The sequence below is a fragment of the Poecilia latipinna genome, unplaced genomic scaffold (assembly GCF_001443285.1).
Source record: "Poecilia latipinna isolate Pla-1442-1.1 unplaced genomic scaffold, P_latipinna-1.0 Scaffold215, whole genome shotgun sequence".
In the NCBI taxonomy this organism is placed as follows: Eukaryota; Metazoa; Chordata; class Actinopteri; order Cyprinodontiformes; family Poeciliidae; genus Poecilia; species Poecilia latipinna.
The window spans coordinates 242,987-266,493 of record NW_015112831.1 but is presented as its reverse complement, the minus strand read 5'-3'; the positions used below and the strand labels follow the sequence as shown (position 1 = coordinate 266,493).

The following is a 23,507-nucleotide window of genomic DNA, read 5'->3' as shown; positions in this document are numbered from 1 at the left end:
ACCTGAAATCATTTTTGCATCACGTACGGCAGACAAGCGAGGCAGAAGTCGAGCAAACACGACAGTCAGCTAGATGGCCGGAGATGTGCAGCTGAGTCAGCATGAGGGCTGCTCCGCCTCAGCAGGCACCTTCTCCACTTTTAGAGTCTCTGAGGTCAATATTTAACTTGAGGCTGTTCTAAATAAAGACGTTACCTGGCTTTGGCGAGGGTTCCTGTTCGGCTTGAGGAGGCTCAATGGTCGATGACAAAACCAGGATCAGAGCGTGCTTGAACTGGTCAAAGTCGACCTGAGAATAAGAATCAAATATGTCAAAACACAAGGTGGTGGTGCAGCAGGTGATGCAGCATTTATGCATCGATGAGACGAACTCGGCTCGCAAAACATTCCTGAAGAAGCACAAACAGCTTCTGGGTGCTTTTCCTCGTTTTCCCTGAAATCTTTGTTGTGTTCTTAAATGCTGCTCAATTTTTTATTTATTTATTGTTACTGAATCCAGGGAATTCGATCAAAAACAGGAAATTACTCAGAAGAACTCTGGTTGCTTTACGCCTAAGGTGAAGTTACCAGAGTTGTGCGCGCATTGGAAGTTTAGCGCGTTGATTAAATGCAACAAATAAGCAAAACAAAGAAGAAAAATTAGGCTTTGAAGGCTTCTTGAGAAGTCTGCCGTATAGCAGTAGCTATAAATAAACTTCAAGATTGCGCCAGAATTTAAGCGATGCAACTCTGCAAGAGAAAGCCGATCGAAATTCCTTAGCCGGGCCGTAATTCCCTTGAAACGTGTCTGACTGTCTGGAAGATGCTTCAGCCAGGAGCAGCAGAGGTCACACTTCAACAATCAGCAGCTGCCAACCCTGAATACGCCGATTTTCTTTGTGCCTCCGAGGCCGACGGCTGGCGCTTTCAGGGGTCCTTTCTCTTTCTCTCTCCCCCCCTCCTCTTTGGGCGTTCATTGTGGGGCGTTGCGGTCGGGCGATCGGTTCACCTAACATTCACCCCCCCCCGCACACACCCGCACATGCGAGACAATAGCCACCCGTCTGCAACAAGCTTATACACAAGCAAAACCCAAGGAGAAAGTGTGGAGGCAAGCATTTTGGAAGAAACAAAAACAAAAACAAAAAACACTCATGTTTCATCCAAGGAGATTAAAATGAATAAAGGATAATCAGTCAGCACACGCACTGAGTTTTTCATATTCAACTCATGCTGTTGCTTCATATATTCACCCAAGAATCCAAAAAAAAAAACAACAACATGTGAATAATGATTAACCCGAGCGGTCGTCTGGGTGATGGACGCGCTGAATGGGATTTTCTCAACAAGATGGCAAACAAAGCAGCAGAACGTATAAAAGGCGAGGGGGTTGTGCGTAAGCTGCCAATTATGGAGGGTTTCCTTCAGGAAGGCAAAAGAAATGATGAAGACTGTTTTTTTATTTTAAACATGTGCTGTCCAACAGTGTGGCGCTCAGAACTGGGGCTTGTTGTAAATCTGACGGGACTGTCGAGGTGAGACCCAACAGATTTACTTTCACAAGTGGAGAATTACAGCTTTTGATCCACTTGATGTACATGAAACTGTATTAGAAATGTCTTCGGGTTTAATTCACGTAGTAATAATAATAATAAAAGATTAGATATGCTTGGGGTGCCGTGGTGGTCCAGGGGTAAAGAACAACAAAAAATTGTTGGCCTGAGTTGGTGATGCGATCATCACAGGTTTGAATCCCGGCCTGATGACCTTTGCCCCTCTCTCATTGCCCACCTTCCTGTCTAATAACTCTCAAATGAAAGGCCACTACAGCCAATAAAACCTTTACCAAACATATTAAGATGAGATGTGCTTAATGCAGAGAAGGAGAAACTACTTTCTGAAACATCCAACAGATTACATACAAGGAATTTTTTAAGACCATTATGATTTAACTTTAACACAAATATGAATTAGATTTTAGATTTATGGCAAACTCATTTCGGGCTAGATTAATTTGCTTGATAGTCATGTCGGGGTTCGCTCGTTTAAAAAGCGCCACGTAAAGTTTGTTGATCTACTTATTATGGTCTAAACAGAGGAGCAGATGGAGAGTTCAACCTGTTGAGGAAATAAATAAAGTAAGCAGGGTGCAGGCCGTAACGAGCGCAGCGCGCTAACGCCGCTCCGCTCGAGCAGCGGTGGAGACAGAATCCTATCAGGATCTGCACCTGATTCACAACAAGCGAGAAGACGGAGCTGGAAGATGTTAAATAGAAGAGGGAAAAGCTACACTGCTTATTTAAATAATAGTAATAGTAAACAGAAGCAGTAAAATCTTAACTAAAATTAAATTTTCTGGCCTGGGTCTATGATTAAATTTAATCAGTCAGGTTGGATCTAAACTCTAAAAATGAATTACAAAAATGCTGCTAAGGTTAGCTTAAAAACCTACCTATAAACGACTCGCAAGAAAGAGAAACAAAAGGGATTTTTGCTCACCCTGGCAGTGAAGTGGTCTTGGTTCTGGAGCAGAGTATGGATGAGAGTCGGCGCGGCATCGTCCAGGTGCAGAGACTGACAGAGGTCGGAGAGCTCCTCTGGACTCAGGGAGCCGCGGCCGCTGGTGTCGAAACTGTTAAAGACTTCCTTCAGGCGCTCCTCGTAGTCGTCCTGCCCTCGGCCGTCATCCATCCCACAGGACAGCAGCCTGCCCTGCAGCGGATAAGAGACACAGGAGTTCAACCCGGAGAGCTCACAGAACCGAGCGTTCCTGCTCGCCAACGCCACGCGGCTTACAAGCAGGAGGGGAGCGTCTACTCCGCCGGCGCGGTTTTCCGACGGCGCCTTCATCTGAGACGCGGCTCTCAGCCACTGAGCTCGCCACAAACTCCTCCAGCGTCATTTATGGCGGAGGCTTTGGGTAATCCGATTACAATGATGAGACTATCAGGTAAGTGTTGCTCAGGGACTGAGCTTTAGACACACACACACACACACACACACACATATGCCTGCAGCAGCATTTGTAGAGATGGTTTTACTTGATCTGACTGTAACGATTATACAATCAGGTGAACTGACAGTGATGGGCATTTCTGAGACTGAGAGACATCTTGATGCAGCCTGAAGGTAAAGAGTAAACTGTAACCTTGTTAGGTAAAAGTCTGATAACGTGACGGAAACGGAGACATGCTCGATCTCCGAGGTTACACCAGGACAAACGTTTAAGTCCAGCATTTACTGGTCAACAGCGTGAATTTCACACCAGCAGATCAAGTTCTTCACTTTCATTTCTGACGCTTTATTTGCTTCCGCTGAAAAGCAACACCAGCGAATACAAACCGATTCATTCAGCGGCAACACACTGAACATTTCTGCTCACGCCTGTGCATCTAAATACACACTTCACTGAAACTGTATTCCTCAATATGTTGTTTTCACAGCTGTAGGAATTACTGTTGCCTTTCCGCTTTAAACGAGAATCCGATCATAGTTTTTGCGCTTTTGATTCAAACGTTTGTGTTAATACCGAGATGCTATTGTATTTTTAGTCAATATTATCCTACTGTGAACTTCTCAAACAAGCCTAGCATACGATCAAATTCATCGCTGCTGAAATGATTCGTTTTGTTGTTTTTGTTCCCTCTTTGCTGTTTGTAGCAGCTTCACAATTACTTGCTTTCTGTTTTTAATAAATGGCGCCCCACTCTGGGATTTTGACAATGCGTGCGCTGTCCGACCTCCTCCTGCTTTTCCAGCTGCTCTCAGAGATCATCAAGCACTCGGGCAGGCCAGGTGTCCCCCCAACACTCCAGACTTGGGATCCCCTCCATTCACCACAGACAATAGCTGCCTCTTCACAAAAACAAAAAATAAATCAATCAATCAGGACCCTACATCTGGACGTTTCAGGGGCTTCTGTAAGCAAAAGAATCACACAAAGAAACTGTGTAATAATGAGGAAACTAAACGGATCAATAAATAAATAAATATGTGATTCGCTTTACTTTCTACAGCTGACCTCTAAGCCAATTTAGCTCTTAGACCTTCACCATCAGAGCTCCTTACGGGGACGACAGCTGCCGCCGCCGCAGAGGAATCACCCGCTCCAAGTCATAACAATGAGGTTAATCCTCACAAGCAGCATTGATAGGTGACTGCATTCATTATGTCCAGCAGACGTTCGTCAGGAAAATACTCAAAAGAGTTCGTCTTCATGCGTTAACCCCACAGCCTGTTGATGCAGCATCATTTTAAATGAGGCCTTTAGAAACATGATGATGATGATGATGATGATGATGATAAGCCCAAAGTTCTTCTTTATTCTACTTCTTTGTGTGTTATTGTGGGGGGTTTTAAACTTCACACTAATTAAAACGAAATTACGTTACAGAAATCAAAACTTTAACCGTTTAAAAATGAGTTCGGTTGTGATCACGGAAATTATTTCTTTGTCATTGTGTAGAAGTTTAGATACGGAGTTTAGAGAACAGAAAAAGAATGAAGGTAGAGGTTTTTAATTTCTCAACTTTTGATTTACTTCAAATTTCCCTTTTTTTCCTAATAGTTCCTACAACATTCTGGACATTTCAGAACACAAATCACACAGTATTTTCTGCATGTTCTCACGATGAAAACGAAACAAAAACATAACGGTGAAGCAATAGAGGGCAGTTCCACAACACACACACTCTAAAATGACTTATTTCTGTTTAATACGGTAACACGACTGAAACGTATCAAATCTGAACCATTAAGTTATTGAGTTATTGGTTCAGAGTAAATAACTCAAAAACCAAAACACTTAGTGAGTAGGAAAAAAAAGGTTTTGGTGTGGTAACTGAAACATAAAATCAGTGGAACACAGAAATGTAACATTTTATCTCGGAGATAAATAATTAAGAACTAAAGCTGACATGTTTCTGCACTTCATATTTTATCCAAATTTATTAATATTTAGACATACGTGCATATCAATGCATTTATCAGTGCATTTCCAACCAGCAGTGTCAGCAATATTATTTTACACAAATAATAATCACTTCAGATTTCTCTCGTCTTCAATAGGATGAGATGAAGCTTTTAGTTTGCAGTGAATTTTTTTTAACGGCTCCCGACATAAAGAACAGCACAAAACATAACATTTTTTCACAAAGCACTAGTTGCACAGTCAAAATGATCTTGGCACCAATTTTTAAAAAAATACAATTAAATTGCATCAGAAGTGCCTCAGCAACACTTTTTCAAAGTAAAAATAAAAGACGACAATGTTTATACATTGATAGTGTCAAATATCCAGCAGTTTTCTTTAAAACATTTAAAACAAAGTCATGGGTACTTCTAAATCTCGTTGTTTCTTTACTATAAAAAAAAAACCATGTTGCTGTCTAAGTTTAGTTTTATTCTGCACGTTTTTTATTGACAACGAAACCCTAAAAGTCCGAAATTTCTAGTTTAACAAGACTAACCAGAGCAAAGTGATGGGCTATGCTAACGAGGCTAATCTTTTACAGAGGGATGTTTGAAGGAAATTGTTCGCTAACTTCATGTTTTAAAAAAACGCAATAAAACTTCAAAAAAATAAAAAATAAAAAAACTTCCCACAACGGTTTAATGTTGAGGAAACAAAAAAAAAAGAAAAACTCACCGAAGCCCCCAAACTCGGTTAGCAGTTGTTTCCTTTTCGGACGCGAATATTTGGGGTGGAATAAAAAAAGTTTACAACATTTCTCTGCTGACAGCGCCGTGTTTCTCCTGGAAGTTCATTTATCCTCTCAGGCTGCTTGACAGACCGTCAGTGTGAGGTTAGAGGCGTCTTCTTCCTGAGAAACATTACAGAGTGCGGAAAAAAATACAAAACAAAAAGTCTTCTTGACTCGCTTCCTCGAATCCCCTTGGCTGTACAATCATCCTCCAGAGGTTTGTAGCGGATTTTGAAAAGCGCTTGACAGAGGAAGGGGCGGCGACTGAGGGCCAGCGGCGGACCTACTGGTCCCAGCCTTCGTCCCCCTAGTGGACGAAAGCGGAACTGCTCAGCTTACAAGCCACCATATCGTAAAACTTTCACCTGCTTTCTTCTCAATGTTCTCCTACACATTTGCTCTCTCGCGATATGTCTCTTTGTCCAAAAATAAGCACCTCTGTATTTGACTTACTATCAAAGTGGAGGTCAAATGGGAGCACACTTACAATCTTTTAAAACCAAAAGCCACTAAAGGAATTTATTTTCTCTATTGCCACACTTTACTTATGTGATTGGAAGACAGCCATCTACATACACATCCATATTTAAGACTCCAGGCTGGGATTTGAACCTAGGACCTTCTTTTCTCTAGAAAACAGAGCTTTTCTGATGGAAATGAAACAGGCTGAACAGTGGCTGGCTCACTATGTAGCTTAAATAATCCGCTGTTTTGGTCATCTGTTGCTAATGCTAAAACTCATTTGCTTCAATGTATTTTCAGCGGGAGAAATTGTATTCTACAAGCTCCTTGGTCATTGTTTAGATAATTGTATTAATTTTATGATCTAGGACCAGATTATTCTCTGAAATTTTATATTGACAAGACATTTTGGACCACACAACTGCCACAGGCTGGATATTTTCACTATTCGGATCATTCTCTGTTAAATTTCGAAGAGTTTTATGTTTGAAAATCCCAGGAAATCAGCAGTTTCCATCATGCAGGGGCAGTTTATGATCGATAAACTTATATTCAATATAATAATTATCACAATGAAGAAAAAAGTTAGAAAAAACAAATAGTGTAACAGCTATATGCTAGCATCATGTACTAGCTTAAAAATAACAGCATAAAAAGATCTAAAAAAAAGGCTAAAATACATACTGAAGAAAAATGTTGAGCGAAATAATCATTCAACACATAAAATCGTTGTTACTGAAAACTGCTATAAAATAATGCGCTAAATGTTCACATAGTGAATGAAATAAGCATGTATCTACTTCACGTTTCATCTGCGCTGCTTTGTGCCAAAGAACTTCACTTCCCACAGTGCTTTGCCGCGTAACGTCAACCGCGTTCGCATAGTTTTGATAATTATCGTCATTTGACAGTGTATTCTTAACTGAACTGATTGTTTTTGTAATCTTTATACTCAGCAGGCAGAATTTAAAAATATATTTCTCCTCTTTGGCAGGCTAAGGTTTTTTTGTTTGTTTGTTTTCTGTGCATGTCCGCCTCACTGTGTGAAATGTGAACAAGCAGCAGCAGAGGGAAGCTGAACTTTGACCTCCTCTTCCTGCGTTTCGCCACACCGCTGCTGGATTTTCTGTTGGTAAACCCAAACTGGAACAAAAAGCCCAGGGCGGACCTGATCTGGACTCCGAAGAAGACGGTGGAAAATAACTTTGTCTGTGGCACAAATGAAGAAAGTTGTGTCCTTCCTGCTTACCGCGTACGTCTCGGTGCCCGTTCTTCTCTACCTGTTTCCCTGGATACTGAGCTATGCCATATTCTCTCACCTGCGTAAGTAAATGTTCCTGGTTTATATGGGGCACCAAAGGATTTCACTGGTAAAAATATATACGCACAGTCAGACCGGATACGTCATACAGTGATGGTAAATATTTATGTAGAAACAGAGGATGCGACCTTGACTAACTTGTTGAGCAAGTTAGTAAATTATCATTGCATTTACAGTGACTATAACATTTTAAGTGACTGTAAAATTGTTCTCAAACATTCAAAAAAAAAAGTTTTTCCAGTAGTTATTCCACCAACACCAATGGGACATAGTAAAATAATTTTAAAAACAGATTTTCACATAAACTACAGGAGCACACAGATTTAAACTTAAATTATTCTAAAGCTTTTATTCTGGAAAATTATTCACAGAGTTGCAAGAGTATTCACACCCTGTGAATTTGTTGTTACATCACAGCCACAAACTTCATATCATTGTGTTTTTTATTGGCATTTTAAATGCTGGACAAACACGCATAGCAGTGAATTGCACGTGAAATAGTCCACAGTTCTTATATTTTATCCTAAAAATTGAAACTTGTGCTGTTCGTCCCCCTTTACTCTGCCTTCAGAAGCCACCGAATTGGAAAACAGAGACTTCCAGTCCTGTGAGTGATTTAATCTCAGCATAAATCCAGCTTTGCAGTTTGTTAGAGAGTATTAGTGATGACGAAGAAGCACGTTGGAAAGGTTGGGGATGAATAAAACCGTGGAGAAGCATGAAGGAAGGTTAGGTTGTGAAAACTGTCGGACGTGTTTAACGTCTCATGGAGTTTCGTTCCATCCATCATCAGAAAATCGGGAGAACAAGAGGATTTACTGGCAGTGCGCCCCGCCCATCTGGTCGCTATGGAGAAGTGTTTAAATTAAAACCATTTAAGGCTTTATGCATCTTCCCACAAGCCGTGACGGCATACAGCAACCTGGGGGAAGAATTTCATATGAAAATTTTAACTTTTCTGGTGGACAACCTACAGTTAGAGCTACACATGAAACTTTTTTTTAATGTGTTAGAATGACCTAGTCAAAGTCCAGACCTGAGTGTGCCTGAGATATTCATAGTTACACTCCATCTAATCTCACTGGCATATTTTGCAAAATGTGTTAATCCAGAATAGATGTTCAAAACGGAAACGCACTTTTGCAGCAATCATTATTGGATCCACATGGAATTGCCTCAGAAGGGCAGGAAAATATTATTTATTTATTTATTTATTTATTTATTTATTTATTTATTTATTTATTTATTTATTTTCATAAAAAACAACAATGTTTTGGAAACATTTGTCATTTTTCATTTTTCCAATCAGTCTGTCACATAAAATCTCCCAAAAGTAAAAAAAATAAATAAATAAAAATCCTTTGTGTTTGGTTCAAATGACATAAAATGTAAAAATGTAAACAAATAATTTCATTGAAAAAAATCTAATGTCATAAAATGCGAAAATGTAAATAATTTCATAAAATATAATAAAAAAGAATAGTCCCAGTAAAACATGAAGTTAAAAAGTCTGTGGCTTTCGATGCGTCTCGAGGCAGAGTGTGTGTGTGCGTGCATGCGTGTGTGTGTGTGTGTGTGCGTGTGATGTGATGCTGCGATTAGAAACGCCGCGGCGCTGACCTGCTGCGCTCTCACCTGCAGTGAGGTTTCCATACTGGGTGGATCTGCACAGGCCTCAGGATGTCCTGAACCACACCTGCAACTTCTACCTGAGCCCAGAGGAGGGCGTCTCAGTGGGAGTGTGGTAGGCTGACTGTAGCTCTTTATCATCAGCGCTCTTGTCCGGCGCAGGCGGCTCTTGAGGCATCATGGCTGCACGGGGGCCCCAACTCTGAGAACCCGCTGTATATTCTTGAAGCTCCCTTTGTTTGTGCCGTTCAGTTTCTTTTTTTGTCTTTCTCACTCCCTCTCCGTCTCAAAGGCACACGCTCCCTGTCAGCCAATGGGAAGCGGCCGCTGGGAGGGATCTCGACTGGTACCAGGAGGCCCTGGGAGACGGGCGTCCTGTTATCATCTACCTCCATGGAAACTTGGGGACCAGGTGGGTTAATAGAGTCTAGTGGGCATTAGACGGTTGCCTTGGCTCTCGTTGGCTGGAACAGACGAGTCTGAAAGTCTCTCTCCTGTCGTGTCTGCAGGGCGATCAGGCATAGAGTGGAGCTGGTGAAGGTTTGACTAAGATAATAAGTTGTTTCCAGGTGTAAATATTTTGTCTTTGAGCTTTTGATAGAGAATGTGAATCATTTTATAATCTCGTAGATCCTGAGTGCTGCAGGATACCACGTCTTATCTTTAGACTACAGAGGTAAGGGAGACCCAAAGCGTGCCGAAGAGAGTAAAAAGTAAAACTTCACTTGCGTAGCACTTTTCATGAAGTAATCTCAAAAGGTTAGTTTTTATTTACTGTAAGAATAAAAGCAAAAAAACAACAACAAAGATCTCAAACTACAAAGGAGAGAATTCTAATTTCCAGACTAGTTATTTTTACAGTCTATATGCAAGACATGAGGCATAGAGACCAACATGGATGGGTTTTATTTATTTCTTTTTTAGAAATTTCAGAATACCTAGGGAAGAAAAACATACAGACTTGACAAAAAGACTGGATCTGAACATAGGAACCTCTTTCTGCAAAGAAACAGAGTTAGACTGTCGCACCATCCAGACATATACATTTAGATTGAGTCCAAATTCATGGAACCTCCTTATCACGATTCTCCTAATTCTGACTCTGAAAGTGGAGAATAATACATGTTCAAGACTGAAAGTAATGCAGCATATTTTCCCACGCTTGGCTTAAAAAAAACAAACAAAAAAACCTGGATAATTTAACGACGTCGGCCTTTAAGCCTGTCATGTGTGTTTTAATGAGGATTTGGAGATTCCTCTGGAGAGCCCAGCGAGGCTGGACTGACCAACGACGCCCTCTACCTGCACCACTGGGCAAAGACACGAAGCGGAGGGAGCCTGGTCTGCCTGTGGGGACACTCTCTGGGCTCCGGGTCCGTTTCTCTCTTAGCTTCATTCATTCATTCATTCATTCATTCAGACTGCTTCTCATGACAAAGACACAACACTCAATTTATCATTATCAAGTTTTCTTCGTCTTTTTTTCCCTCTAGAGTTGCAACCAACGCTGCAGTGAAAATCCAAGAACAAGGTGGGTTCGAGTTGAGCTCCTTTCCCAGAAGCTCAACAGCTGATGGCTGATACGCTGCACTCAAAATGAAAAAAAATAAAAAATACAGACATTAACTTCTGGTCGTCTCCCGCTCAGTGTGCATACTTCTGTCGAGGTCCAAAGTGCTTTTGAAATATATTTTAAAAGCACATTTTGTCATGTCCAAAAATTCAAGATTCTGTGTCTGAAATCAGGACCTGGTTGGTTGCAAAGTGCAATTTAAATGATATTAGAAATAAATCGGTGTATGCTGTAATCATCTCCCTTTGACCTAAATAAGAACCAGTTTATTTAGGGAAGGGTTTATTGTGTGAAATTTACCAATACCAGTTGCACGTGATGTTTAGAGTAGTACTTTCATGTACACTAATCTCTGTTTTGCATAATAAATAAGGTCGTGTTTTTGGCACATCAGGGTCTGCCGTCGACGCTCTGATCCTGGAAGCTGCGTACACGAGGATCGGAGAAGTCGTAGCAAACAATCGGCTGGCCAAGGTGAGAGGTCGACACGACATCTGGTCAGTTTGCCCAGGCTTTGACTGAAACACAGCTGAAGTTATTTAAAGATGGACATTACTGCTTTTCTTCTGGGACTGGTTTTTTTTTTTTTTTTTTTGTAGTTGCTTGTGGTGCAGCAAATTGACTTTTAAGAGAAGTAGATGATATAAGATCTTCAAACTGCTTTTTCCCCCCCATTCAAAACCTTTGTGTTAACATGTTCATTTTAAAAAGTAAGTGAACGAAATAAAAGTGTGGATTAGTGTTGCAGTTTGAATATGGGGGAAGAAAAGTGTAAATGTAGAATTTAAAAATGCATTTTAAAGCACAATTAAAGCTTTCATTTGTGTTTTCCACAAACTGTCTTGTCAGAAATTTTCAGAGCCCTCTTCCCCATTTATGTTTCTTTATATTTGACCCAACATTGCCCACATAGGGAGTCCATCATTTCCAGAAACTAACAACAAAAAAAAAGAAAAAAGAGTTTTAACACTAGATTCCAAAGACATATCACTTACCATATTTGACAGTTTCGCATCCTAATACTTCTCTGCGACTTTAATTGTCAAAAGTTGACTTTTACACTTCGTGCCGCATAAGTTATTTACCACGTTAAATTGTCACTTTCGCCGCCTCTCTCCGTATTCCCAGCTGTACATGTTCCTGCCGGGTTTCGAGAGCTTGCTCTGGAGCATTCTGGAAAGGATCAACATTTCATTTTCCAACGATAAAAAGTAGGTTTTGCCCGAAACAAAACCAGATTGAAAACATTTAGTTTTTTCCCCCTGATCATCAGTAACATCTGCCGTCATTTCCGCAGCTTGCAGACGCTGAGCAGCCCCCTGCTGATCCTGCATGCAGAGGACGACAACATCGTTCCGTTTCACATGGGTCAGAAGGTATGGCGGGTTTTCCTCGTCTCTCGCTCCCTCTCTAAATTTCCTGCCCGCTTTCCTCAAGCCCTTTCCGTCTATCGGACCCAGCTGTACCAGATATCGCTGCGAGCCCAGAGGGAATCCGAGACGAGCGATCGAGTGCAGATGATCTCCTACGGGGCGAGCCTCGGACTGTCCCACAGCCACATCTCCTCGGCCCCCGACTTGGCAGACGTCGTGCGGTGAGTCGGGAAGTCGTCACCGGTTTGCGTTCAGAAATCGCGCCGGCGTTCAAATTTAATCCACACGCTTCTGTGTTGCAGGAAATTTCTACAAAACTTGGAGAGAGAAAGATGAAAGTCTGAAAAAAAAGAAGGAGCAATAAACCATTTTGACTTAAGTTTTGGGTTTTATTTTATTTTGGACAGATTTTTTTTTAACACTACGTCCTTTTTCAAAAGTATCTTTTGATTCTAAACAAGGTTTCTCTATCGGGACAGGCCACAAACTCAAACAAATGTTTAAAAAAACAAAACAAAAAAAAAAGCTTTTAACTACTGCGTTCCTGATATCCATCTAACATCCTGGATCCTCTGACCGTCTCCCGATCCGCAGAGTTGAAGCGAGTTCTCAGAGCTTTTCCGCCCCTCGCAGACCGAACGTGTTGGCGCTAAAGAAATGTAACAGTGGTTTGACTAGAAATGTGCGTCTCTAATAGCACCACAGAAGAAGGAAAAAAAATAACGTAATGTGTTGCATAAAGGTTTTGTTCTGTAAACGCAAAAGGCAGCTCAGGAGGTGAGGAACATTTTTCACATCTTCTTCAGAGCCTTGACGGTTTCCTCGATGGCCTCGCGCGGCTCGCTGGGAGGCGGGATCTTCAGGTCGGTCGGCTCCACCCCCCACACCTCGGTGGCGTACTCCCTGATCGTTCTGTCGCTCGAGAACTTCCCCGTCGCCGCGATGTTCTTGATCACCATCTTGGTCCACTCCACCGTGTCCTAATAGAAGATATAAACATTTGAAGTGCTACAGAAATAAGCCGATGGAAAATAAGATTAAAAGATTTTTAATTGCATAAGCAGAATCTCTCGCTGAAAACATTTTTTTTTGTGACTCAAAAAAAACAACAAATAATGACAAATCCTGGCATCCACGCCAGCTATGTAAAGTAAATCTAGCTGAAACTTTTCTGAGCGTTGCACTTACTTTAACTGGACCCGTGTTTCGTTAAAACGAGACGAAGGTTGAGTTTAACTGCGACAGACCCTCTAGGTGGGTCCGCTATACAACGCGGGATAAGAAATTTGCTAAAGTGTAAACGCTGTCAGGCATGGCGGAGGATCGGTGATGCTGTGGGCCTGTTTCTCTTCCAAAACTCCTGGGAACTTTGGTTTTAGAACCAGAAATGATAAGAAATACTGTACTAGATATAAAAATGCAGGAGATTCTGGAAGTAAACACGCAAAAAACAACATTTTTAAAAAGCATCTTTCCAGGTGTCTTAGTGTATGGTGGCAAGATAAATATGGATCCTCTAGATCCAGCGTGGCGTTCATCATATTTACACTCCGAAAAAAACAACAAAAAAAAAACAGGAAGTCACGGATGATCAATTAGTGCGTAGAGGATTTAATGATCATTGCTGGGGTAACCTTTTGATTTTGTTCCATCAAAAATAAAACATTTTTCCCTCCCCGAATGAATGTACTGAAATTAAAAGAAAACTGTCAGAATTTACTGAGAATTTAACACTACAGCAGAAAGAACAATTAAGAAATGAAAATAAAAACATTACCTGATAGAGTTCGCTGACTTTTTCTTGGGTTTTCAAGTAGTCTTCAAAGTCTGCAAACACTTTGAATCTAAAAAGAGAGAGAGAGAAAAAAAGAATTGAACTAAATACGAAAATATAAGAAGAATAACAACAAAACGTTGCTCACCGGTCGTATTTGAAGAGCATGTTGGTGAGGTCCTTGAAAAGCTCTGGATTCTTGGGGCTGAAGAATCCACTTGCGATCTGATCCATCACTTGTTTCAGTTCGGGGATCTTCTCGTAGTAAGTCATGGCATCGTACCTTAAAAAAAAGCATAAAAACAAAAAACTCGATCCGTAAAAAAAAGAAATCTTCAAATTCCGCTCCACTGTGTGCGTTTTATCTCGTCGGGTCTTTTACCCCTTTTTGTCCATCTCGGCCACGTCCTCCACCCGCATGCCGAAGATGAAGAGGTTTTCCTCGCCCGCCTCCTCGGCCATCTCCACGTTGGCTCCGTCCATGGTGCCGATGGTCAGCGCTCCGTTCAGCATGAACTTCATGTTGCCCGTCCCCGAAGCCTCGGTGCCAGCGGTGGAGATTTGCTCCGACAGATCAGTGGCAGGAATCACTGAGGAGGAGAAAAAAAAAAATCACAAAGTCACATCATTTCCTTTTCCTCTTCAACAGAAGTGAGTTTTTTTTTATTTTTATTTTTTTATTCATTTATACCTTTCTCCGCAAGAGAAACTCTGTAGTTCTCCAGGAAGATGACTTTCAGCTTGTCTCCAACCACGGGATCGTTATTCACCACGTCAGCCACTGAGGTGATGAGCTTGATGATCATTTTGGCCATGTGGTATCCCGGTGCGGCCTGCAGAGGGCGACGACGCGAATCGTTCATTCCGTGTTTCTCTGTCGAGTTCGGCGCGGCGCGCTGTGACCTACCTTCCCACCGATGATCACCGTTCGCGGTACGAAAGGGACGTTGGGGTTCTTCCTGATGCCTGATGGGGGAGGGGGGGAAAGACGAACATTTATAAAGTTAAAAATTATTGAAACCGAATTGATAGAGCACAGTGTTTTAAAATTGAGGTAGAAATATGCATTTAAAAAGTATTCAAAACAGATTTGTAAAAAGAGAAAACAAATACATCTTCAAAAGAAACAGATTATTATTATTATTATTATTATTATTTTCTTTTTATTCGGAACGGTGACGATTGAGAAGTGCATTTAAATTGAAAGTGCTATTTATGGGACAATCTTGACAGAGACATAAAACAATCTAAATTTCTGCATTTAAAAGAAATTTGAAAATTATGATAACTATATGGCATGGAATAAGCTGATATTTTGCTGTTTTTTTTTTTAATATATCTGCATATTAGTTAAACAGCTAATTCTCATTTTTTGTGAATAGATCTATATAAGTTTATACTTCCTACTGCTCCATTTCCTTCATCCGTTTTCTTTCAGTTGTTGCACAAATGAACACAATTTTTTCACCGGTTTGTGTTCATCCGTTACACAAAAAGCCACAAAGTATTGAAATTTGAGCGTTGTGAATACTACAGCAAGACACTGCAAACAGCACATCTGTGGAGAAACGTCCTAAAATAAAAAGAAAAGAAAAAAAAAGCAGCCTCTCTGTTTATTGCAGCTTTGTGGAAAATTCCCCACGCTGATTGCAGTGGCTGCATTCCTCATGTCTGTTTTAACATGAAGCACCAGGTGTGTGTGGAATATTCCACATCAGGAAACGTCTGACTACATCATCCAAATGATCACTCAGAGATTCACACGTACAATCACTTGCGAAACCTTTTTTTTTTTTTGGCTTCACACTGAATGACTAAGCAGAAAAAAACAAAACAAACTCGTCGCTGCACGTACGGTTGTACAAGGTGATGATGTGCAGGCAGTTGAGCAGCTGCCGCTTGTACTCGTGGATCCTCTTGACGTGGACATCGAACATGGAGGAAGGGTTGATCTTCACTCGGTACTCCTTCTCCAGGATCTGGGCGAACTTCAGCTTGTTGTCCTGTGGAGAAATACGACAACAGGAGTCATGGATGTGAAAGCTGCCGAGTCAGGAGAGCGGTGCCCGGACACGCGCCGCGGCGCTTACAGCAATGTCGCAATGCCCAGCTTTGTCAGACCGAGATGCCTCTTCATGCTGTGATGTGCAGAAATATTAAGATATAGTTTTCCATGTGACATGATGATATGTTGCATCATTGTTTCTGCTCTGATCATTTTTTACCTTTTAAAGGATAAAAACCTCAGGAAGAGCAACTACTGATTAAAGGGACGTTACTTTGTGTTTTCCTAGTCACATAGTGCCATTTTGTAGCACAATTAAGTAGCTATGTTAACTTCAAATGCTATATACGTCAAACATGACTGAGAAGAAATTTTACTTCCTGATTTAACGCCTAAAAATTGGGCCTCTGTCTCTTTATGAAGCTCCTGCTCTTTCTGAAACTCCGCCTTCAGGAAGTCATTACAACATGGCTCCTCTATTAACCCTTTAGCTAAGTTTATAACCAGCGTTTCATTCAAAAGTAGCTCCTATAATGATCTCAGCAGATGCTCAATTCCACCAGGTGTTTGCTAATTACTGCTGGCTAGTCTGAAGGAGCCGAGTTAGGGAGGGCTGCTCTGTGAGGCCGAAGCCGCATCCCTGAGAAGGAGCAGCGTCTCAAAGGCAGGGCTCGCTTCTCCCAGACGTTTTAGCACAGCCGAATGGTTGCCGTGGAGATTAAAGGGTTTCTCAAACGTGCGCGGAAGAATCACAGCAACACTCCAGGTTATGTTTTTGATGAGGGAACAACATAAGATGATGTGAAGCCCTTTAATTGATAATCTTATGATGGGATTTTTCCCGTTTCTCCCAACCCGTCAGACCCACCTGTTTGATTTTAGCGACGTCGCGGATGAAGGCCAAGTCGTTAACGAAGTCATTCAGCTTCTTCAGCTGGCTCAGGTCCTTCACGTAGTCCTCTCCAATGACCTGAGAACACATCACATTACAGCAACCAATGTTCACATTAGTATTTAGTCAAATATTTTACGTCCTAAAGGCTAACTGGCTGCTGAAGCGTGGTAAAACTAGGCAAACCTCAGCAATGAGCTCAGCCAGCCCAGGGTTGCAGAGGAGCAGCCAGCGTCTGGGAGTGATGCCGTTGGTTTTATTCTGAAACTTGCCCGGTTCAAGGTCACTGAAGTCTTTAAACCTGAGGAAAAAAAAAAAAAAAAAAAACAGAGGAAAAGTTAGGATTTGCTATCTGGACGAGCAGCAGTTTGATTTCATCTGGTTAACCAACAAAATCTAGACTAAACAGATGGTTTTCATCCCAATATGCTGAACCAGGACGACATTTTGTTTTTTAGATGACCTCTTTTACACTTCTGACCAATCTTGGAACTTTTATCGCAGTCGACCGTCAGCGAACGGCTTACACTTCGGTTTTGATGATGTTGGAGTGTATCTGAGCGACTCCATTGACGGCGTGAGAGCCTATGATACACAGATGGGCCATGTTCACCCTCTTGCAGCCGTCCTCTTCGATCAGAGACATCTTCCGCAGTTTGTCGATGTCGTTCGGGAAGAGAGCAGCAATTTTCTACGGGGGCAAAAAAAACAACAACACAAAAACGTATTCAAGCTTCACAGCTGAGGAAAAGCGGTGACATGTAAAAGCATTCAGTCCTTTAACTCGCATTAGAATTATACATTTAAATTTTATTTGGGTTGATTGTAGGAGTAATTAGAAACCTACCAAGGCGTGTTCATCCACCTACACTGATTTGGGTGCCTTTTATCAGTGGAAAACTCAATAAAAGACACGCGCAAAATGTCATGTTTTGCACAATCTTATACATGGTTTCATATCTCAGAAGATTTAAAAAAAAAAAAAAAACCTACATCGATTAATGGATATTCTGCGTCTCTGCTGCGACATGCTTACGTCTAGGTGAGCCTGGTTGATCTGGTAGATGATCTGCAGGTGTCTGGGCAGCAGTTTCTCCAGCAGCTCCACAGGCCAGCGCTCCAGGGCCTCGGGGAGGATGGTGTGGTTGGTGTAGGCAAAGGTACGCCTGGTCAGGTCCCAGGCCTGCGAAGGAGGAGGGAGAAGCTCTCGTTTAAGTCTTGCATTTTAAGAATCACGAGTAAGACCAAGCTTTTAAAATAAACTCGACTATTTTAGTCGCAGATTGAAATTCAGCAGGAAGCGGAGCCATTCGTTTCATCTCCTCGCTCTGTGGTTTTAACCTCAGCTCGCATTACTTGCCCTTACTTGTTCTCGATTTCCTAATTTGCACTTCCTGTCATGGTTGCTGTTGATGATTAAGACCAACAAGAGACACTCGAAGGCGACTTTAACTCACCGTCTCCCAGTCGAGTTTTTCAATGTCCACAAAGATCCTCATCAGTTCGGGGATGGCCATGGCAGGGTGGGTGTCGTTCAGCTGGATGGCGACCTGGGAAACAGGAAACAGTCTGTAGCAATGAGTCAGTCATTTTGTGGATTACTGAAATCAGCCTTAAGTCGTAGTACAATAGAAAAGAGGGGGGGGAAATAAATTAATTAATCGATCCATCACTGATCTGATCTGAGCACAATAGGGCCATTGTAGATGGGGAACAGAGAGAGAGAGAAAAAAAAGTTATAAATTCCTGCCAGAAAAACTCACAAATTTTGAGATCTTAGAAATTTTCTGGACAAACAATTTCCGAGTTTGAGAAGTCAAAGATTTGCAAAACCCCCCCAGAACAAAACAAAACAAAACAAACAAACAAAAAACCCTTTCCCCACCACTTTTGGAAATGTTAATTTTCAAAAGTTTTCAAGTGTTGAAACGCAAATCTGAGTTTTTTTCTATCAACTTTTTGACTTTTCAAACTCAGAAATTTCTGAGTTTTTTTTTTCTAGATTAATTTTCCTTAGTTTTTCTGGAAAATTGCTGGTTTTTCTTGGCAGAAATTCACTTTTCTTTTCTATCTACAATGTCCCTATCAAACCATGGTGGATTATTTTGCTTTCCGCAGCCCCTGTCCCTTTTTATTCACTTATTTTTTTAAAGCCAGGCAATCATGACTTGACAAACTTCATCCACCTCGCAGCTTCGGCAGCTGCAACAGCTGCAACAGACGCAACCAAAGAGGAAGTGCTGACATAATGTTGCAAACCAACCAAATGAAGCAACATGCCAACTAAAAGCAGACAACCGCTTCGCCAATTGCCACACAGAGTCAGAGTTCTCACTTTGTCTGGGAAGGCATCGAAGGTGGTGCGGCTCGGTCTGCCCTTCTTGGTGGTCTTGAAGCGGCGGATGATGTCTTGGAGTGTGGCTGCCACGACAAAGTACTCTTGCTTCAGACGGAGCTCCTTTCCTTCAAAGAACTGAACCGCAGAAAGTTACACCAAGGTAGAAAACATCTGATGGTTTACTGGCCATGAAAAAGTGAACTTACATTATCGTTTGGATAGAGGACTCGGGAGATGTTCTCCGCCAGATTTCTGTCTAGAACAGCCTGTATGTAGTCACCTACATTAACTAGAGAAAGAAAAAAAATACGAGTTTCAGTTTAAAAAATTAAGAAACAAAACCCCTGAAATGTGGCAGAGAGGAAGCGACCACAGTTGCAGAAGTTTCTGTTGATCTTGCATAAATCAAGTAAAAGTACCTTTAAACTTTTCCACATCACAAGCAAGTTATTTTATAATAAGCATATCGTGATAGACCAACATAAAGTGATGGATAATTGTGAAGAGGATGGAAAATTGTACATTTATAAATCTTTAAAGTGTGGCAAAAATTTAAATTCAACCCTCTAAAACACTTGACTAACTTTGGGGTACGCCTACCATACTTGCAAAATTACAGACTGTTCTTGTTAAAATAAGTCAAGCTCAGTCAAAGTGGATGAAAAGCATCTTGACATAATCTAAAAATTTCGCAGCATTCAGGGATTCACCCACACTTTCATGTTTCACTAACGTTTCCTTTTAGTCTCATTTGACAAGAGCGCTTTCTACATGCCACTCTTACGTCAAAGCCAGATTTGGGAAACAGTTAAACTACTATATGTCCTTAGCAGATCCTGCCACCTGAGACGTGGATGTCTCCAACTCCTCCAAAGAGTTACCCTGGATATAGTCTCTGCATATCAGATTCAGCCCTTTATTGAGTGGCCTGGTAGAAGTGGACAAATATGCCCTGGATGTGTTCATCTGTCTTAATGGTGTCACTTTTCTTTCAGAGCCGCTGTATTCATACAACAGATGACGGAAGAGACTTGGTTGGAGTGGATTTAGAGGTAACCAAGTCAAAGAAGGCTGGCTATTTTCCTTTTACGTCAGTTATACAAGACTTTACAGTGGTCTACCGTGCCAAAGTCGAACAACACACCCTGAAGAATGCGGTTGGAACGTGCCAAATGATTCAGGGGATCTGAATACTTTTATAAAGCCCTACACATTGTGCAACTCTTTTGCCAAAGAGGTCTAATACTTTTTTTGCATGAAAACGAGACATCGTCCTGGTCTTACAGTCTTTCAAGTTGAAGTCGTTGGGCGCCCGGGCTGACCACAGCCTCATCGTATTCACAGTGTTGTTCATGTAGCCAGGAATAGGCGTGTCGTAAGGCATTGCCAAAACAACCTGCAGGTGAAAACCCAGTCAGAGGTCACAGGTCGACCACATCACAAGGTCATTTACTCTGGCTCAACCCAAATTCATGCAAATCTTTTCCACTATGAAGTTGCCACCAAGTACCTGAGTGTCAACCCACTTGGGCCCGTCTCTCGTCTCCTCCACTCGTCCGTAGAAGTGGACCGGCAGCATGTACTCGGGGCGAGCCTTCTCCCAGGGGTTTCCGTGCCTCAGCCAATCGTCTGCCTCCTCCACCTGAAGCGCGGAAGGTCACAGATAAGTGAAAGCCCCAGGACAAACTCAGCTTTATCTGACCTCTTTGTATAGCCTGAAACGAGGAAGCTCAGCTCTTACAGTCTTGCGTCCAACACGGCCCGCAATCACATTTTTTTTGTTTTGACGTAAATAACAGCTCTCACTAGCAGCGGATATCAGGCGCACAGGTTCATCCACCTGTGTGCTACACAAAGAGCACGCCTGGTGTTCAGAGTTCAGGGGAACATGTTTACACTGACAGGGTTCAACCCGCAAAGAAACCCGGCGGGACGCAAAAAACGGCAGAAGCCTGCAGTTTTGCAAACTCCTATCAGAAGATACACAAAAGGTTTGTTTTGTCATCCACAAAACAAACCTTTGTCTGACCCTCTTTAGCCGTGCTAAGCGGGTCAGACTACAGCATGTTCCTCTGTCAATAATTAACTTGTGATGTTTTGTGACCCAATTCATCTCTACTTTAGCCTCCGTCAAATTTTAAAAGGGAATCCTGCTTTCAAAAAAAAAAAAAAAAAAAGGTGGTCGAATCAATGTCTTCGTCACAGAGGTCACAGCTGAGTTTCAGGCAAATCATTATTTTTTTTTTAAATAGGAAGCACAATTACCTGCCAGCCATCTCTAATCTTCTGATTAAAGATGCCGTATTCGTATCTGATGCCATAACCGTACGCTGCAAGTCCCAGGGTCGCCATGGAATCCAAGAAACATGCTGCAGTGGCAAGGAATTCAAATATTACACACTACAGTTAAATAAAAAGAGCTGGGGTATTTTTATTTTTATTTATTTATTTTTTGTGGTGCTGCAGGAGAAGTTTCAGCAGCATATTTGCTAATTTCCACCATCTGCCGCAAACTTTCTTAAGCCGAGAGTTGCTCCACATGTTCGGTAGATTTATTGGAGAAGAGTCTATGTGCCCTGGAGACAATGATGGTGCAAAACTGCAACGGATACAAAACGTCTGCACGGAAATGTGCTCTTAAAGTCATCTCTATCCCACTTTTCATCCTCAAAGATGGCTTTGAGGACCTTTGCTCACCTGCCAGTCTGCCCAGGCCTCCATTGCCCAGACCCGCGTCCTCCTCCACCTCCTCCAGCTCCTCCATGTCCAGGCCGAGCTACGGCAAGAGCGTTCCCAATCAGCAAACTCACAACGGCTAAGTTGCTCGGATTTGGCAACTTTAGATCTCTGAATGCGACCATCTGACCTGATAGATGGCCTCGTCGCAGGCGTTCTGCAGGCCCAAGTTGATCATGGTGTTCTGCAGCGTCCTGCCCATGTAGAACTCCAGGGACAGATAATACACCCTCTGAGGGAAAAAAAAAAAAAAAAATGGGGGAAATTAAATCTGAAACAGCCTGGGGCTTTTAGCATTGAATACGTCAATAACTTCAATATACAGGAAATACAGTTTAGAGCTGTAAAACAAATGAATGTTAAGTGGAACAATCCTGCCTTCCCCTGCACAAACAATGATTAATATGTGAACCTGACGCACTGACCTGAAAATACAAAGCCTCTTTGTGATCCAGAAAACTTTATGCAACACAAACTAGTGGCTGGGTGCTAAAGATTCTCCGTTTTCGTTTAGAATGATCTGCGTGTGATTAAAAGTTTGTGCTCGGATCGCTCCTTGAACATGCATTTCATACAATAAACACAATCTGAGATCTACTTCGGGTGCAGATCCTTTTTACCTTCGGGTCTGCTTCGTAGTAAAACTGCTGCGTCCTGATCCATCTGCCCACCAGGTGGTCCCTCACGGTGTGGGCCAGGGCGAAGTAGTAATCCCTGGGCGTCGCGATGTTCCTGTCTTTGACCAGGGTGAAGTGCAGGTGGCGATTGAAGCCCTTCTTCAGCTCGGCCACGTTCTCCACTCCCACGATGCCCCTGATGCTGATCTGCTTCCGCTTCTCCTGGTCGGTGAGAGGAGTCGCCATGCTGGCCCGTGTGCAGGTACTGCTGATCCCGAGCTGCTGCTGCTGAAAGGAAGCACTTCTGAGCCTTGACCCGACCCAACCCGACTGGGAGCGAAGTGGAGAGGAAAAGAGAGGAGAGGTGTGTTGGCAGTGGGGGAACACAGGAGTCTCCTCCTCGGGCTGTTTTTCATTGGCGAGTTCAAGGGGGAGGGAGGCGTTTCCCCGTCAGGGCTTTTCTTTACTTTACTGTACTTTAGAGACGGGGGCGGGGAGGAAACACTCCGGGCAGGTCAGCTGAGCTGAATTTCAATCACAACTTTTAGAGGAAGACCGACGTGGGGGGAAGGGGAAGAAGAGACGGGTCTGTTTTGGAGAGGAAAAACCCAGCAGGAACTAAAAAACAACCAGCAACAGGATAGAGACTGGGCTGGTGAGAGCAAAGAAAAAAAAAATCCAGGTAGAGCCAAACTGGCATACATTACATACTTGATAATGGAAAGTTTATTACAGAGAGATGCAGTGAGAACAGCGTTCAAAGTTGTTTATTATTATTATTATTATTATTATTATTATTATTATTATTTTGGTAAAGCTAGTTTCTGACAACACGGTTTTTGTACTCAACTTACAAAGTTAAATACAAAAATTTAAACCAAACTGTTAGAATCTTAATAATTTTATTTGCTGTACATTTCTTTATTCTCCTGGATAGATGCAGAGCCACTCCAAGGCTGAATGTGGGGCCTGGGCGACATAACTTGGGGCCCCACTTAAAATAATTGGTAACACTTTATTTGAAGGGGGCTGAATAAAATTTGACATGACACTGTCATAAACATGACATAACACCTGTCATGAACATGAATAAGCCTTCATGAATA

The 23,507-nt window shown here is 42.0% G+C and overlaps 3 protein-coding genes across 4 annotated transcripts in view; 1 reads left to right on the top strand and 2 right to left on the bottom strand.

Annotated features, from left to right (window-relative positions):
* Positions 1-12,734, bottom strand: part of nin (ninein (GSK3B interacting protein)) — a 37,001-nt gene extending 24,267 nt beyond the window's left edge. The window contains exons 1-4 of one of the 2 annotated variants that reach the window (XM_015031697.1): positions 12,524-12,734; positions 2,776-2,869; positions 2,479-2,691; positions 196-289 (exon numbers count right to left, since the gene is read on the bottom strand). In XM_015031697.1, coding sequence (XP_014887183.1) covers positions 196-289; positions 2,479-2,691; positions 2,776-2,869; positions 12,524-12,594 — 472 coding nt within the window. In that variant the 5' untranslated portion in view covers positions 12,595-12,734. Of the gene's footprint in view, positions 1-195; positions 290-2,478; positions 2,692-2,775; positions 2,870-5,626; positions 6,832-12,523 lie in introns of those variants that run through there. The other variant, XM_015031698.1, reaches the window with a different exon arrangement.
* LOC106946975 (monoacylglycerol lipase ABHD12) lies at positions 7,125-12,418 on the top strand. The gene is made up of 12 exons (XM_015031700.1): positions 7,125-7,466; positions 9,106-9,208; positions 9,386-9,505; positions 9,603-9,633; positions 9,724-9,769; positions 10,337-10,466; positions 10,587-10,624; positions 11,061-11,140; positions 11,795-11,877; positions 11,964-12,042; positions 12,127-12,260; positions 12,342-12,418. Exons 1-12 carry the CDS (start codon positions 7,364-7,366, stop codon positions 12,373-12,375), a joined length of 981 nt encoding a protein of 326 aa, XP_014887186.1. The 5' UTR covers positions 7,125-7,363; the 3' UTR covers positions 12,376-12,418.
* Positions 12,735-12,737: 3 nt separating the features above from the next.
* Positions 12,738-22,806, bottom strand: pygl (phosphorylase, glycogen, liver). The gene is made up of 20 exons (XM_015031699.1): positions 22,405-22,806; positions 21,915-22,016; positions 21,746-21,824; positions 21,314-21,417; positions 20,559-20,690; positions 20,333-20,444; positions 19,255-19,337; positions 19,046-19,183; positions 18,168-18,260; positions 17,747-17,893; positions 17,238-17,401; positions 16,897-17,011; positions 16,687-16,788; positions 15,669-15,816; positions 14,721-14,779; positions 14,505-14,646; positions 14,196-14,403; positions 13,962-14,096; positions 13,817-13,883; positions 12,738-13,019 (listed from the first exon to the last, which is right to left on the bottom strand). Exons 1-20 carry the CDS (start codon positions 22,645-22,647, stop codon positions 12,831-12,833), a joined length of 2,562 nt encoding a protein of 853 aa, XP_014887185.1. The 5' UTR covers positions 22,648-22,806; the 3' UTR covers positions 12,738-12,830.
* Positions 22,807-23,507: the final 701 nt, after the last annotated feature.

Excerpts from the sequence above, each read along its gene's own strand:
- LOC106946975 (XM_015031700.1), top strand. The coding sequence starts at position 7,364 with ATGAAGAAAGTTGTGTCCTTCCTGCTTACCGCGTACGTCTCGGTGCCC. Across the intron at positions 9,770-10,336 it reads CTTATCTTTAGACTACAGAG|GATTTGGAGATTCCTCTGGA; the intron begins GTAAGGGAGACC and ends TGTTTTAATGAG. Across the intron at positions 10,625-11,060 it reads AGTGAAAATCCAAGAACAAG|GGTCTGCCGTCGACGCTCTG; the intron begins GTGGGTTCGAGT and ends TTGGCACATCAG.
- pygl (XM_015031699.1), bottom strand. The coding sequence starts at position 22,647 with ATGGCGACTCCTCTCACCGACCAGGAGAAGCGGAAGCAGATCAGCATC. Across the intron at positions 20,691-21,313 it reads AGATTAGAGATGGCTGGCAG|GTGGAGGAGGCAGACGATTG; the intron begins GTAATTGTGCTT and ends TCCGCGCTTCAG. Across the intron at positions 16,789-16,896 it reads TGGCTGAGCTCATTGCTGAG|GTCATTGGAGAGGACTACGT; the intron begins GTTTGCCTAGTT and ends ATGTGTTCTCAG.